A 16,818-nucleotide genomic window follows, 5' to 3' on the forward strand; every position below is an offset into this window, starting at 1 on the left:
GTAAAAAGGAAAAAACGCCCAATGTGTTTATAAGTCTAGATTTTTTTTGTATCTTTTAGCTATTTACTTGAAATATGTTTCATTATACAGTATTCAAGACTGTTTTTTTAGGCTGTTTACATTGGTTGTGCTAGATATTTATTAACTAAAGCGTGAGTTGTGGTGTAAGATGTGACCTACCTCACCAAGCTTACAATACATTTTGCAGTTTGGCTTCTTGTGGGGGGAAACCTACTAGGTTACCCTTTTATATATGATACACAATTTAACTCCATAGTAGATTTATTTTATTAAAAACTGGAATACATTTTCTAAAATATGAATGTCCATTTTATCTATCCCATCTTGACCAGAAAGTTACTTTAGCAAGCCCTTCATCTGCTGCCACTTCACAACAAATGTTGAAGTCAACGGGGACTGAAATGATTGGTGACTCAAAAATAAACAGCTTAAATCCACATCAATTACGACAGGTAATCAACTTGAATACACTTATAGATTTGTATGTTTTTCAAAGCAAGGCACATGCATGTTCATGATATGGCACGACATAACCACCAGGGGGCAGGCACGCTGTGAACATACTAGAGGTAAAAATGTGTTTTTTGGACATTTTTTTTTTTTTTTAAACATAAATCATATGCTCTACATAAAAATGACTACACACTATTTTGCAAACATACGAATAATTATAAAACATACATTTTTAATTTAAATGTAAAAAATATAAATGCATATATAAAGAGCTTTGAAATAAACATCTGAAATGTTGTTATGGTTCTTCGCCATAAAGAGCTTTATGCCTTAGGTATTGTTCCAGACATTGTATTGCATTGTTATCAACCAGAGAATCAAACTTATTCGCAAACAGGTGATGCTGTTGTACAATCCATGGCAAGTCCCCAACACCATAAATACAGATACCTCGTTGGTAGGTTCCTGTGCATTGAGAATAAGGTGCCCCTTCATTGACATTTCCAACATGGTCTTGCCATTTTACTAGTCTTGCTATTGCAAGTAAATCAGAAGTGTCATATTTTTGGTGGGAGGGTACAGAACCCGGCACCCCAGGCATTCGATTCAAAGTTGCCCACAGATGTTCATCAGGACTATATGTGTCTTTCTCCCATTCAATAATTTTTTTCACCTGGGGATTATTAAACAGGCTTTTGACAAAGTCTCTTGTGATTGCAATATAAGCATTTCCTGAAAACATCTTAACATTGTCAGGAGGTGGACTCTTTTTGGTGTCAGTTTCATGTATATCTGTATCTACTTCAAAATGATATGTCCAGCGAGCGATTTTACCCTCTGGGGTCTTTTCAGATTCCATGCTATTTTTTCCCTGTAATAAATGAAGCGCTTTTACAATTTCAGCATTGGTCTTTAATGGGAAGTCAGTCCCACATGTGTTTAAGAGATATTTCCACTTAACTTTACTATTCAGAAGATCTCCCATGCAGTTCAGATCTGCTTGCACCCTGGACCATGATGCGTAGACCACTTTCTCCAGTTTAGAAGCGACAAACACATTGTCAAAGCAATTGGTGATGGCTCTTACTGCCTCCTTAAAGATATCTGGAGATTTATCATCCACATGGACACAATAAATGTTCTGAGGTGCATAAATCGCTCTCAAGAGACGTTCAAACATGTCAATCTTATCATGGACCACCATGGAATAAGCAATTGGAAAATCTTCCTCCTTTTTACTTAGCGGAAAGGTAATAAATTTCCGAATTTTCTTGTACATCTTGCAGTCTTTGGTCAACCTCAAATATTGTTCTTCAGTTATTGGAGCTTGTCTTTTTTTAACAAGCACCCTGTCAATCAATGCTTGGTCTATAGCTTCCACATCTCCTCTTATGATTCTAGGGCAGTCAATAGGATCTGCTGGAGGTAATTCCAGTGAAGCATAATACTCCTGTCTGCAGTTTTCATTCAGTGAAGACACCTCCAGTAAACACAATGTAGAGTATTTCCTCACTGCAATTGTACACAGCATGAAGACCATCGAGAAGGAAAGATAATAGATATACTTCAAATGTTTTTTAAAGAGCATCTTGTAGTCTTGTAGTTTGCTCCAGGACAACAGAATGGTGATGCATCCTCTTAAACGCTTGTGAGATATAACATGAAGGCATTTTAAAGCGTGCCTAAGCTAACTTCCTTAGTTTAATTAGGGGTGAGAAGATGTACGATAAAATGGGTGGAGATAGCCAACTACAGTACCTGTTTCCTGATTGTGAAATGAACCATTGTAAATGATCACATTCCGATCTGCCTTGTCAGCTGTGAATGATAATGTGATAATGAAATGAAGTGGTCACATATTAGTCATATTATATTTGCTAATAATATCTGTACATGTATACAATTGAAACTAAATGTCTTTTAATGAAAACTATGAAATTATACTTGTTTAAACAAATGACAAATACCCAATTATTTCAACAAAAGCACTGCAGACCTTTACATTTTTGACAGTGTGAATAAGCTGGAAGTTGCTGGATTTTAAAAAGGATCATAAGAAAACCTCCCAGCACAAAAGGAATTGAAACATTTAATTCCTTTTTATTATGTCTAAGTACATTTTTTTCCCCTGCTTACCTAAAGCCATATAATTAAAAACAGGTTTTGATTACATTTTATTTGGTTATCTGGCTCTGGCTCTGCTGGAATAGATTTGCCATGATTTGCTTTCCTCTCCTAACACCTAAAACGGTACACACCCAGAAGCTTCTGACCTTTGTTACAGTTCCACCATCACAGAGACAGGATACTTATCTCTCCTGTGTGGGACTACTGAAAAATGGCATTCAATGGGATTAACATATCTACACTCATTGTCCATGAACTTTATCACATTTCTGGAAAACACAATAAAAAGGGAATATGGATTTTTGTATATTTGATTTGAAATTTCATGTAGCTTGAACAACGTCCTTTGATGTTAATGCCCAGTTTTCTTTACACCAAAATGTACACTAATTAGTTGGTCACATTTGAAATCAATTTAGGTGATGTTTGCTGAAAACTAAGAAATGTATATTAAAAAAAAGAGAACGCCAAAATAGAATAATTTAATAATACATAGAGGCCTATGAATCCTCAAAATACATTCAGAAGGGAAAACAATAGTTGCGCTAAGTCATGTTAATTAAAACAGTGATTTCTTTTATAAGTATTTGTATCCTTACCAATGTTACAGCCCATATACTGAAAAACAGAGCAAATAAAAAATAATGGTGATAACATTACTATACTACCTGAAATAATACCTACATACTATAAGACTAAGGTCCAGATCCCCCGCAGCGCTGTAGGGGACCCAGATCCTCCTCTCTGGCAACCTCTTGTGCTGCTGGCATTTCCTCTGGGGGCTTCTATGACAGAGCACAGGCGTGACGTGACCTTTCGTTGCTCCATCATAGAAGTCCCGGCAGCAACGGAGGTTGTCTGCGCACATTGTGCAGATGTCCACCGGCTGCCCTCACTAGACCCCAGGGAGTCTGAAGTACGAGGAATGAGTCTGGGGAAGCATTGGTAAGTCGGTGGAGGGGCAGAGGGGCATATGGGGGGATATCAGGCATTTCTGTAGGCAGAGTGGCATTTCAGGGGGGGGAGTGGCATAATGAGGGTTAAAAGGTATATCATGGAGGCAGCAGGGCCGGACTGGGACTGAAAAGCAGCCCTGGAAAAATTTGGAGACCAGCCCCATATAGTTTATCTCACGGTCGCGCTCTTTAACCACACGCACCCCTTATACACACCCGAGTCACACTATGTGCCATTCTTTTTATCTCATTATTTGTATTAAAATGCCAGAAAGCAAAAGTGTTAAAAGGCCCTAATAAATTAAATACATTACACATAATGGGATCAAAACATTTACTACTGCGAACATTTTTAGATGAAAAAGTTCAGTGGAACAAAACAGTGATCACATTATTCTTCACGATATTCTGGTAAGAAACTTTTGTTTCTTTATTAATTCATGTAGACTATTTTTTTCATATTTAATATAAGCTATGATTGAGACGTGTTTTTTTTTTTTCCTTTTATTTGCCAACCTACCCCCGAGTTATGCACATCTGCCCCCAGGCTTGCCACTCTGCCCCCCTGATATGCCTTCTAACCCCCTATATGCCACTCTGCCTCCAGAAATGCCTTATACCCCCTATATGCCACTCTGTCCCATGATATGCCTTTTAACCCCCTGTATGCCATTCTGCCATATAGGGGTCAAAAGGCATATCATGGGACAGAGCGGCATATAGGGGGTATAAGGCATTCCTGGAGGCAGAGTGGCATAAAGGGGGTTAAAAGGCATATCATGGGGCACTCTGCCTCCAGAAAAGCCTTATGCCCTCCTATATGCCACTCTGCCTCCCCGATATGCTTTATACCCTCCTATATGCCACTCTGCCCCGTGATATGCCTTTTAACCCCCCTTTTGCCACTATACCTCCAGATATGCCTTTTGACCTCCTCTATGTCACTCTGCATCCAGAAATGCCTTATACCCCTATATGCCACTCTGTCTCATGATATGCCTTCTAACCTCCTATATGCCACTCTGCCATATAGGGGGTTAAAAGGCATATCATGGGACAGAGTGGCATATAGGGGGGTATAAGGCATTTCTGGAGGCAGAGTGGCATAAAGGGGGTTAAAAGGCATATCATGGGGCACTCTGCCTCCAGAAAAGCCTTATGCCCCCCTATATGCCACTCTGTCCCATGATATGCCTTTTAACCCCCATATGCCACTCTGCCTCCCTGATATGCCTCAACCCTCCTATATGCCCCTCTGCCCCGTGATATGCCTTTAACCCCCTTTTTGCCACTATACCTCCAGATATGCCTTTTGACCTCCTATATGTCACTCTGCATCCAGAAATGCCTTATACCCCTATATGCCACTCTGTCCTATGATATGCCTTTTAACCCCCTATATGGCAGAGTGGCATATAGGGGGTTAGAAGGCATATCATGGGACAGAGTGGCATATATGGGTATAAGGCATTTCTGGAGGCAGAGTGGCATAAAGGGGGTTAAAAGGCATATCATGGGGCACTCTGCCTCCAAAAAAGCCTTATGTTCCCCTATATGCCCCTCTGTCCCATCATATGCCTTTTAATCCCCTATATGTCACTCTGCATCCAGAAATGCCTTATACCCATATATGCCACTCTGGCATATAGGGGGTTAAAAGGCATGTCATGGGACAGAGTGGCATATAGGGGGGTAAAAGGCATTTCTGGAGGCAGAGTGGCATATAGGGGGACACACTTACATACACACACATGCCGATTTTTTTTGTTTTTAACACATTCAAAAAAATATTATACATTTATACAAAAAAATACATTACTTTACTCACCTTCTACTTCTCTTGACTTCCGTCCTCTGATAGCCGCACACTGTTCTCTTCTCTCTCCTGTCACTGACCTGACATCCGGTGCTGCAGCAGTCTGAGTGCGAGGGGCGGAGCTTCCACCTCACGCTGCTCCCATCAGACTGCTGGGAATGTAATCTAAACGGCCGGTGCGTGCTGATGCCGCCGGCCGGAGCTGCTTTAACACTTTTTTTTTATTTATATGGTAAGCAGGATCGGCTTGCCATATAAAGTAAAAAAAAAAAGTATTAAAGCAGAGCCGGCCGGCGGCATCAGCACGCACCGACCGTTCAGATTACATTCCCAGCAGTCTGATGGCTGCATAGTGATGGGAGCAGCGTGAGGGGTGAAAGGTCAGTGCGAGGGGGCGGAGCTTTCACCCCTCACGCTGCTCCCATCACTAAGCGGCCATCGCACACGGCTGCTGGGTGCCGATGCGGCCGGCTGGCGATACTGTAATACATTTTTAAAATTTAATATGGCAAGCCGGACCAGCTTGCCATATTAAATTAAGAAAAAAGTATTATAGTAGCGCCGGCCGGCCGGCCGCATCAGCACCCAGCGGCCGCTCAGGTCCCAGCCCGCCCCTGGTCCCAGCCCACGGACCTGCCGGCCCACTGGGAAATTTCCCGGTATCCCGGTGGGCCAGTCCGGCCCTGGGAGGCAGAGTGGCATTTAGGGGTGTATAAGACATATCTGGGGGGCAAAGTAGCAAGCCGTGGGGCAGATGTGCATAACTGGGGGGCAGGTTGGCAAATAAAAGGAAATAAAAACAAAAAAATATTTTTTCTTAATTGTTTTTTTCTTCAAAATCAGTTCTTATTAAATATGAAACATTTACATGTGAATTAATATTTACTAGTAAAACATTTTTCCTATAGGGTAGTCTTATACTCTTTTTTCCTAAATTAATATTCAAATTTTGGGGGGTCGTCTTATTATTGAGCAAATACGGTACACACCCTATTTGCTCAATTATGAGATGAGGTTTTTTGAGAGCAAATGCTCTGGAAAATAACCATCGTCTTATATTCGAGGCCGTCTTCTAATCAGACCTCAGGTAGAGGTATGACTACAACACTAAGATCCAGATCCCCCTGGACCCTCCTCTCTGCCAGCTGGTGGACAACCAGCTGGTGGAAGTGCCGACAGCAGCAGCGGAGGTTGTCTGCGTGCATCGTACCGACCTCCACCGGCTGACACCAAGGAATCTGAAGAACGGAGGACACGGCTAGGGAAGCACTGGTAAGTTGGGGTAGGGGGCAGTGTATAAGGCATATCTGGGGGGCAGAGTGGCATATAGGGGGTATAAGGCATATCTGTGGGCGGAGTGGCATATAGGGGGTATAAGGAATATATGGCAGCAGTGGCATCCCAGGGAGGCAGAGTGGCATATAGGGAGGTATAAGGTATATTTGGGGGACAGATTGGCAAATAAAAGGAAATAAAAACAAAAAAATGCATTTTTCTCAACCATAGTTATTATTAAAAGTGAAAAAATAGCTAACATTAATTAATATTTACTAGTACGACTTTTTTCTTATAGGGTAGTCTTATATCCAGGCTTTTTCTTTTTTTCCGAAATTAATATTCACATTTTGGAGGATTGTCTTATATCAGAGTCGTTTTATATTTGAGCAAATACGGTAGTTATAAAATCACACAATAAAATACACCGAACGTGATCTTTGTCCTAATGCCTTTTTCCACTTTCTTAGTTGCTGAATTTCCAAATTTATTAATAAATTGTTTTTTTTTTTATTATGTAGGTTTTTCCTCCACCTATTTTTTGAGGGAATACATTGTAGACATGTGGAAAAGTTGTCAGAATACCAGGGTAATATTTGAACTGTTTGATTGTTGGGGTGGAGTAAACAAAATGTTTTACAAATATGTAATGTTATTCCATGGTTGAAGGTTATAATCCTGTTAATTTTGGCCTTAGATCTAGGCTTCCTGTGTAAAATACAAAAATATGTATTAACTGATGTATACCTATGGAATGGGGCTATGTGTATATATCACATAAAAAAATCACATACAAAATAACAAAATATGGCAATATAAATAAGCTGTAAAGAATGGGAGACCAAGTCCTGTACCAAAAAAAAGCAAAAACATAGGAATAAACAGTGGAATCTTTTACATTCACTCAGACTATTGTAAGCAAAATGCTAATATGTACATAGGCATGATTTATATTCATTGTTGAAGCAAATTGACTGCTCCTCGCAATGTAGCAATATTCAGTGCTTGCCAATTAGAATGGTGGCACACCTTTGCTTACGGGGAAATTTGTTAATCCCAGATTGTTTATCAATTGTTATATAAATTGTTTCCTGAATTTGAGTTTTCGTTGCTGTCCACTAGGAATGGAATCAGCAGAACTGAGAACAGGGAAACATGAGAAAAGTTGATGAAAATATTGATGAATATTTCGCCTTTTTATTAAAACAACATAATATCAAAATAAAGAGGTGCCAAACTCAGATTTGTATCATATGAAACTAACCTGTCCCATTTATAAACATATACTTTTAGAGCATATATTTTCTTTGTTTCACCAGTTACATGATGCAATGTGAAACTATGGCTCCTGTCTTCATATGTTTCTTACCCTGGTTTGAGTGCCGCTATCTATAGTGTGTTCTGTTCTATAACATATTAATTCTATTGCTGTTATCTCACTATTACTGCTAGCATGGCATATTAATACAAGGAATCAAAAAGGTAAGCCAAATTGTGGATCCCTTGCAATGTGTTACTTGACATTCATCTAGTTATTTTAGATATAAGAATTATCATTGACAATTATTAAATGCTGAGCAAATACTGGCATTGTTAATCATCACCATGACCGTCATTGTTGGTGTGTCTAATACTCAGATCACCTTTGTAATTGAGCTAACTGCAGCCAACCTTTCATTGCCGATTTCTGAGCAAGGTTCAGGATACGGTCCAGGTTGCTGCATATCCCTACTAGAGAGCAAAGTGAAAGTTATAACCAAGAATCAACGAAAACAATAAAGTTCAATGACTGTAAATAGAAACAGATAATAAAATGCAGGTCACTGCCAGAATCAGAAAGGAGAGATAGGCTTTGAAATAGTTTTCCTTATTAAAGTGTGGAGACAGGTGTTGTTGTGTTCTCTCCAGAATTAGAATTCCAGTCTAGCTCAGCTAAAATTAAGGTAGGAAAGGTAGCTGAGGCTTTTGTTATCATTATTAACGGATTTATAAAGTGCCATCATCTTCCACAGCACTGTACAATGGGTAAACAGGACATACAAAGCAGTTTATAACATAACATTTGGACCTACAGAAACAAAGGCTGAGGAGAGCCCTGCTCAAATTAAATTCATGGGCAGATCAGAGTAGTAGTTGCGCAGTTTAATGTGGCATTGAAGGACTGTTGTGTTTTATGTGTAGAACTTTTTAAATTAATATGTGTAATGGTATGGGGAGGTAGCACCACAGATGGCGGAGTGAGCCAGGCCAAACTGGAACCAGAAAGTCAGAGAACCAACCGGTTCAGACAGGTAATCAGGATAAGCCAAATCAGAATCCAGAGACGAGGTCAACAAGCCGAATCAATACCAGACGAGCAGGAATCAGGAGCCGAATCAGGAGACAGGAACGAGATCAACAAGCCAAGTCAAACTGGAGCAGTCAGTAACAATCTAATGCGCAAGCAAATAGCAGAAATACACCAACCAAGGGTGACCCAGAAGAGGAAGTCCAGGTTTAAATAGGGACAGGTGGAGGTGTGTCTTACATTAAGGAGGTCACCCGAGGTTATAAGAACACGTTACATCTGTGCTACCTGTTTGCCGCGTGGTCGGCCACGCGGTGAAGACGCCGACCGAGTAGTGGTGGTACTCGCTGCCCGGGAAGCCGGCCGAGGAGGAAGCGTCACGGGACCGGCCACGGCGTGGGACCGGAGAGGCAGGTAAGTCCTTACAATATGCCAAAGGACTTTTGCGGCTCCTCCAATATCTGTGTCTGTTGCAACTATTCCACAAACTCCACATTTGCTATATTGGAATATTCTGTCCTGGTGCAAACGGCTTCGAAAGCTTTGGCAGGTAGCACTGCTAGTTGTGCTTACATTTTACGTTATTTACTTGAACAATTGTTTTGAAGATTATGCCAACAATGTTTTGCTAAGTGTCTGCTAGATCTGGTCCATCAAACCTCTTCTTCTTCTGAAAATAATGTGGCTGTGCAAATTACACTGCAAGTTATCCTAGGACTCTTTTATGATCATTGGTAATAATAAATTGGTTTACTCGTTTTAATAATGTTCAATAGCTAATATACTTGCAGAATGCATTTGTGATTTAAAATAAAATACCTATGTTAATGGTGCCAGGGAAAAGGTTAATAAGCCAATTTGGTAATTAAAAGCATTTTGCAGCAGACTAAATATTAAAGACCTTTAACTGTAGACAGCAGATGAAATATTTATTATTTATTCCAATGCAATGACATTTTTGCATAACTGACACATTATATTTATACTTTTCAGGATATTGCAAAATTTATATATAGAATTTAATTAACAAAGGGCCTTTATGCCATACATGCATTTTGCTGCAATTTTGCCTATGATAATTATGCTTGGCTAAACAAGCTAAGGACACAGAAAACTACTTCTTGCAGGCTTTGGAAATAACAGATTTTATTAAAACTGAGGTACCACCTCATTGGGACGCTGGAGTAAGAAACAAAAGATGACAGTGGTCTGCAGCAACAAGAGGTTGTAACTGGCGTCTCAAACATCACACTCCAATATACGAGCTTCTGTGGAGACCTTTATTTTGGGACAGTTAGAGGAAGATGAATGATCTCCCAAAACTGCGGTGGGCAGTCCAGTCAGCTTGCAGGGTTGCCAACACCACAAATTGTGGCGGGGCAGCTGCTCCTTACTGTAGCTGAGTGGTCAGTCAACAGTGGAGTCCCTGTTCTTACAGCCAATCACGTGCACAGCTACAGTATAATGGCAAAGGCAGTGCATTAAATAAAAGTGTTCGTGGCACCATGGTAAGTAAATACTAAGATTAAACCAACAATGTTTACATACATCTTAAGAAGCTTTGTGAAGGCCTATAAAGGGTTAGACATTAATATCTGACAACAACAATATTGGCATCATTTCATAATACCACTAATTTATATTATTCTTAAACCCTCTATGTTAAACTAAAGTAATACAACCTTATGATTGTACTGTAAAGTTTTACTGCACATTTAACTATTTATGTAGGAGGAAGATCTACAAACAACTTCACACAGGGAATGTTATCTCTGAATTACAACTGGGAAGTTGCATAAACCCAGAATACATGTTCTATCAAAGCACATTATATGACCAAAAGTATGTGGAGACCTAACCATTACATCTATATGAGCTTGTTGGACTTCTTATTCCAAAATCATGGGTATTTCAGTTCATTCCAAATGTGTTCAGTTTTATATTTGTCAAACCATGACTTTATGGACCTTGCTTTGCGCATAGGGATACAATCTTGCTAGAACAGGAGACAGCCTACCCCAAACTGGTGCACAAGGTTGAAAGCATGCCCAAAACATCTCTTTTTGCTGCAGCAGTGACATTACCCTTAACTGGAACTAAGGGGCCTAGCCTAAACCTCCTCCACTAGAAATTTACAGTTGGCACTATGCATTCCAGTAGGTAGCTTTTTCCAGATAGTGAAGCATAATTAATCACTTCAGAGAACACTTTTCCACTGTTGCAGAGTCTAGTGGTGGTGTACTTTACATCACACCAGCCGATGCTTGGCATTGCACATTAGTGATCTTCAGCTTGCTGGGCCATGGAAACTCATATCGTGAGACTCCTTATTCGCGACCGTTGTGCTGATGGTGCGTCCAGAGGCAGTTTGTAACTCTAGTGAGTGATGCTACAGAGGACAGGTAATTTTTATGTGTGAAGTGTGCCTAGTCTACAACTTCATGTCTGAGCTGTTGTTACTCTGAAATACTTAACACTTCACAATATTAGCATTTACAACAGTCTGGGGCAGACCTAGCAGGGCACAAATTTCCTGAACTGACTTATGAAAGAGGTAGTATCCTAGTGCCATGTCAAGTCCCAATGTCCCATTCTACTGCTAATGTCTGTCTACGGAGATGGCTGCCTATGTGCTTGGTTTTGCACACCTGTTAGCAATGAGTGTGGCTGAAACGCCTAAACTATTTAATTAGGAGCGGTGTCCACAGACTTTTGGTCATATACTGTAATGTACTTCATTTTTCAATGCTTAGTTGATTATATCATTTCATGCCCAACTATTACAAAGATGAAAGCAATGAGCAGATGATGGCACACTTTCACAATTTGGCTAAATATAGTTGATCATGCACCCCTTCCTTGTCAGCTGTACTATGTTTAAAGCTTAATTTTCTATAAATAGTCCCATCACAGGTGCTATATACTATGTCACACTCATCAAAGCTGTCATCTTCAGTATCAGAACCTTTCTTCAGGACAATTTTATTTTCGCCTTTGTCGTAGAAGGAGACAGCTTGAGAAATACCACCTAGCTTTTCATAACTTTGTTTCCAGCATAACATTTTCTTGGATTTGGCTTGCCATATACTAAGTACTACGATAATGAAGAATAGCAACAGGAGAACCAAAGTAGGAGCCACAGCAGGATGATAGACCTTGTGAGAAGATATGAGACTTTGCTTCAGGTTCTTCAAAGCTACTTGTTCTGCTTCCACCTGCAGGTGCTTTACACACAAGACTGTAAAATAAAGTTAACTATTAATACTACATATGGTTTAAAATCTGTATTCAAAGACAATTCAACATAGTAATTCCTAAGAAACATTGTATCCCTTTAAAATTTCAGACAATTAATTAGCTCTGAGTGTATATCACACCATCTCATGCAGCGATGAATGAATACTGGCTCAACACGTACCGAGTTTAGATTGGCCAATGATCAAAATATATGCTGCTAGATAATCCATAATTTTCCTTAGTTTCAGAAAAAGTTGACCAAAGATAATATTGCAATAATCGATGCAATATTAACATACTGAATACACAGAAATATTGCACCCGTACAGCCGTTACTCATTAAATGTATATATATATTTCTCCAAAAGCTTCTGTGGCGCTGCCACAATAAGTAACAGGGAAAATATTTATCAAATAGAAACACGCATTAAGACATATTGGTAGAGAAGGAGAAGATGGACTGTTCTTGTGAGTTTTACAATCCATTGGCAATCTCAATAGTGCCGAGATCTTACAGGTGGGGATGACAGAAGGTTTCCTTAGGATGCACACCCTACATTATGGAGGGTATAGGGAGCCATGCGCAGTGGGGCATCGGATGAAACGTAGCTAGGGAAATTAGTCTGGAAGTAATGTTTAGGATGGATTGGAGTGTTGAAAGGAGAGAGAAGAAGAGGCCGATTAAACAGGATATCAGAAAAGTATGGATTAGTATTTTGGTTGTCTCTTGTGTGAGACCTATTACTCAGGTGAAGGCAGCAGGATTTCGTGAGTGACTGCATATGAAGAATAAACGAGACAGCAAGTGTCACACAGAGGCAGTGAACCGTTGAATGGACTGAGAAATTCTCAACAGTGATCGAGATATCAGTAACTGTGGATAGACAAGTGGATTAACCATAAGCCCAGTCTTGGAGATATTGAAGCATTAAGTAATAGAACACCAACAGAAAGCAACAGGGGAGATTAATAAGTTTCATATACCGTAAAAATGAAATGTTTGCAGTAGGAGAGGGTGGTTAACTACGTATTATGTGTTAGAAGAATATTTGCAGATAGAACTTTGTGAGCTTGAGCCCTAAAATATGTTTGCCTAAACCATATGCACTACACATTAGTTCCGTCTCATAAAGAAAGAACAATAGTGTACAAACATGAGTGACAGTTGGTAATGTAACAATAAACTGGGATGTGCAGTAGTATCAAAGTTAAAGTGTTACTGTAGCTTGAGAGATCATTAACACGTTAGTCCATCATTACACAAAATGATACCACAAAATTAAAGTGTTTTCAGCGGTGAGCCTACTAATAAAGCCACATTGTTCACTAAGTTAAACTGTGTGCCCTATCCATGACCAAATTGAAAAAAATGAACCTTAGCGCACGACCCAATGAATTAACAACGATCCTCTTAAAATGTTGGGAGAGCTTTTTGCTTTTGTATATTACCTTGTGATTTTCAGTTCCCTCAGGTGGTTGGAAATGGGGTACTATATCACTTTGGTTGGATAAAGCTATCATAGTGCATCTTGAATATAATGTATTCAAACCAGCCTCTCCTGCACCAGAAGATAGTTTTCAGTTTTATTATAACCTTTACATTTTCGTATTTTCCTTTTGCAACTGAGTGGGGGGGATTCTACAGTATCCTTCTATATGCATTTTCCCCAACCCCAGCTAAATACTGTTCAGAAGATGCCAAATGCATCTCCTTGCATGTGATATAATTGGCACAAGTCAGTTTCAGAGCTGGTTTGGGAAATGCTAAGGGCAAGGGCATTTTCAGACCCCTGTGTGCATGCATTGATTGTATTGGAGGCCCTTTTTTGCCACTGACTTCTTTAAGCAGCGGTAAGAATAGTTGGGCCACAGAGGAGAGCAATTACTGTTTCTGTGTCAGCTCACTTTCTGTGATATTTTTTTTTCTTTTGGAAGAACGCATATTAAATTAAAGTAGCCACGAAGGTTCTAGTTGCTCACAGAGTATTTTAATTTGCATTGTTCTATAGTGGGGATGTCAGAGACATTAAACTGTCCTTATATTTATGGCGATTAATGCAATGCCATGTAATTAATTAATCAATACCCTTTTGTGAGTTAATAGATCTAATATTACCGGTAATTGGTTAGCACACATGCCAACCAACCATATGTGAACACATTATTCCAGGAACACAACAGTGTCTCCTCTGAAAGTTTAAAGTGAAATGCATAGTGACTACAGTTAACTAGTGAAAATAGTTCTACATCAAATAAAATAGTAATGCAATTCAAAAACAAGTTTTAATGGGTTATCAGCCCCACTGTGTGTCTTTAAGGACTCAGAGAGCAATTAAAAAAGATTGCGAAAATATGTCCTGTGAAAAAAGGCCGTTACTGAAAGCAAAATAAACATATAAAACATAGAATGTTGTAAAACATCATATATAAAAAAGAAAAATAAATAACAAAAAGGAAAAACAAATATAATACACATGTACAATAAAAGAAAGCACACCAATAATACTTTTGTGTATTCTTTGCACACACAGTTGTGGTGGGGTAAAGGTGATAGAAAACCCTTTCCCTTAAAAGCAGAGGCATTATTAAACACAAATGTGTAATTGTGTGTGTGAGCATAACTGTATAATTGTGTATGTGCGAGCATGAATGTGTAATTGTGTAATTGTGTATGTGAACATGGGTGCGTAATTGTGTTTATGAATGTGAGAATGGATGTGTAATAATGTGTGTGTGAGCATGGATGTGTAAGTGGGGTGAGATGGAGCGTGTGTATGTGGTTCCCCTCCCCCACAGAAATCACATAGTCCTACCATCACTGCAAGGTATTCTGAGTAGGCATGTGCAAATTAGGTTAACAACGATCATTTTTTTTGCCTCTATACCTGAATTTATAAGGATTTGTCATGTCTTGGGAGGTTCATAACTGTTTTGGAATGATACACCGGCGTTACTACAGGGGTCACAGCTGCCACGGGGCCCGTGCCTCTAGGGGGCCCGGTGCGACCCCTTCTTCCTGTCTCCCCGTGCCAGTTCAAAATTGTTTGGAAAGGAACAATCCAGGTTGGATGGGCCCTTCATAAACTATTCTGAACCGGCACGGGGAGACAGGAGCATCTTGGGGTCACGTGACCCTGTGGTGAAACCGAGGCTGCCCTCACAATGTGTGAGCAGCTGGAGAGGAAGCTGCAGGAGAGGTGACAGGTAAGCAGGGTCAGGGGGAAGGTGGGATGTATGTATATGTGTTTGTATATATGTATATATGGATGTGTACATGTGTATATGTATGTGTGAGCATGACACTGTACTTGTGGGTGTGTGAGCATTTGTTGTATGTTGGAAGGGGGCGCAAAGGTCAAGGAAGGCACAGACAAGTTGTTTGTGGAATGATGGCACAGACTAGCTGTTGAAGTTAGGGAGCTTAGAGTTTAATCCTTTACTTCCACATTATTTACCCCACAGACACGGTCATCATGTCATCGTCAAGCAGTACTGGATGTTCTTTTCAAGGGTCATAAATATCACTTTACGTTAAGTTACATTGTTATTCTTATTATTATCTTTTATTTTTATAGCACCAACAATTCTTCTTACAATGTGATTTGGTAGGGAATTGGAAATATCCATACTTGTCCCAAAACACTAGAAATAAGAGATCATACAAAACTGATGTTTTTTTTTCCACAGAAACTCAGGACAGCAGAAAGGATCTAAATTAGGACAAGTTATTTACAATATTAATGCAACCTTTTGCCTCTTGGATATCATTTTATAATCAATAATGTTCACATGACTCACAAATACCAACAGCATTTAGAATAGCATTCTTATCTGACAACATTTAAAAGGTTATGAGGGATATTTACTAATGGAAAGTCTGAGTGATTTCACTGCTTTGTAATTCTCATTTTCACACTAATGAACTTTAATCTTCCTAGATTTTCACTGCCTCGTATTTTCCCTAAATTACACTTTGAAATGAAAACCTTTAGAACGAGAAGCATTGACAACACATACCAGAGTTTGAGTCACAAAAACAGCAGTCATCCTGGTCAATCTGTGCGTCACAGCACTGAATGCACCTCATTTCTGCCGGGGACCAAGCACTGTTGCTTTTACATGAAACGCAGTGATTAGGTCCAGGACCGGAGCAATGTCTGCATGAGGAATCACAGAGCTGACATATACCCTGTGGGGACATGGTGATCAAGTGAGAAAAATACAGTTTTCAATCAGTGTACCGTATTACTATTACAGCATTCATTTAGCACTATTTTGTCCTGTATTACTATACAATAAACGCACACATAATTGTTTGCTAATATACATTCTGGGATGACACGGGTGTAGGTATGCAAAGTGCAGCAATCAGCCTGTGACCTTGATTTGGGAATATAGCTGTACACTTGTGGAAGCTTTTTTGGCTGGCTCAATGTATAGCTAAAATACATCACACCAAAGAACTCGAAAATTTGCAGATGGAAAGTCTACAGAGATGAAAACCCTTCTGCTTCCCTCCGTCTTGCTCTATTCCCACTGATCAGTCCCTCAGTTAACATCTTCCCATGTCTCTATGTTAGTTTTCACTCTGCTCTGTTCTTAATTGCTTGTATTCAACCACTAATGTCCTCTGATCTATCCCTTTT

General features: G+C 39.6%; 2 protein-coding genes across 2 annotated transcripts; both read right to left on the minus strand.

The window, feature by feature from the left end:
- Window positions 1-706: 706 nt before the first annotated feature.
- LOC128491428 (beta-1,3-galactosyl-O-glycosyl-glycoprotein beta-1,6-N-acetylglucosaminyltransferase 3-like) lies at window positions 707-2,014 on the minus strand. The gene has a single exon (XM_053463752.1). It carries the CDS (start codon window positions 2,012-2,014, stop codon window positions 773-775), a length of 1,242 nt encoding a protein of 413 aa, XP_053319727.1. The 3' UTR covers window positions 707-772.
- Window positions 2,015-11,645: 9,631 nt separating this feature from the next.
- LOC128492526 (proprotein convertase subtilisin/kexin type 5-like) lies at window positions 11,646-16,358 on the minus strand. Its single transcript, XM_053465107.1, has 2 exons — window positions 16,190-16,358; window positions 11,646-12,173 (listed from the first exon to the last, which is right to left on the minus strand). The coding sequence occupies exons 1-2, from the start codon at window positions 16,257-16,259 to the stop codon at window positions 11,755-11,757; spliced, it is 489 nt and encodes a 162-aa protein (XP_053321082.1). The 5' UTR covers window positions 16,260-16,358; the 3' UTR covers window positions 11,646-11,754.
- Between the last annotated feature and the right edge of the window lie 460 nt (window positions 16,359-16,818).

Source organism: Spea bombifrons, chromosome 4 (genome assembly GCF_027358695.1).
Source record: "Spea bombifrons isolate aSpeBom1 chromosome 4, aSpeBom1.2.pri, whole genome shotgun sequence".
NCBI classification, from domain to species: domain Eukaryota; kingdom Metazoa; phylum Chordata; class Amphibia; order Anura; family Pelobatidae; genus Spea; species Spea bombifrons.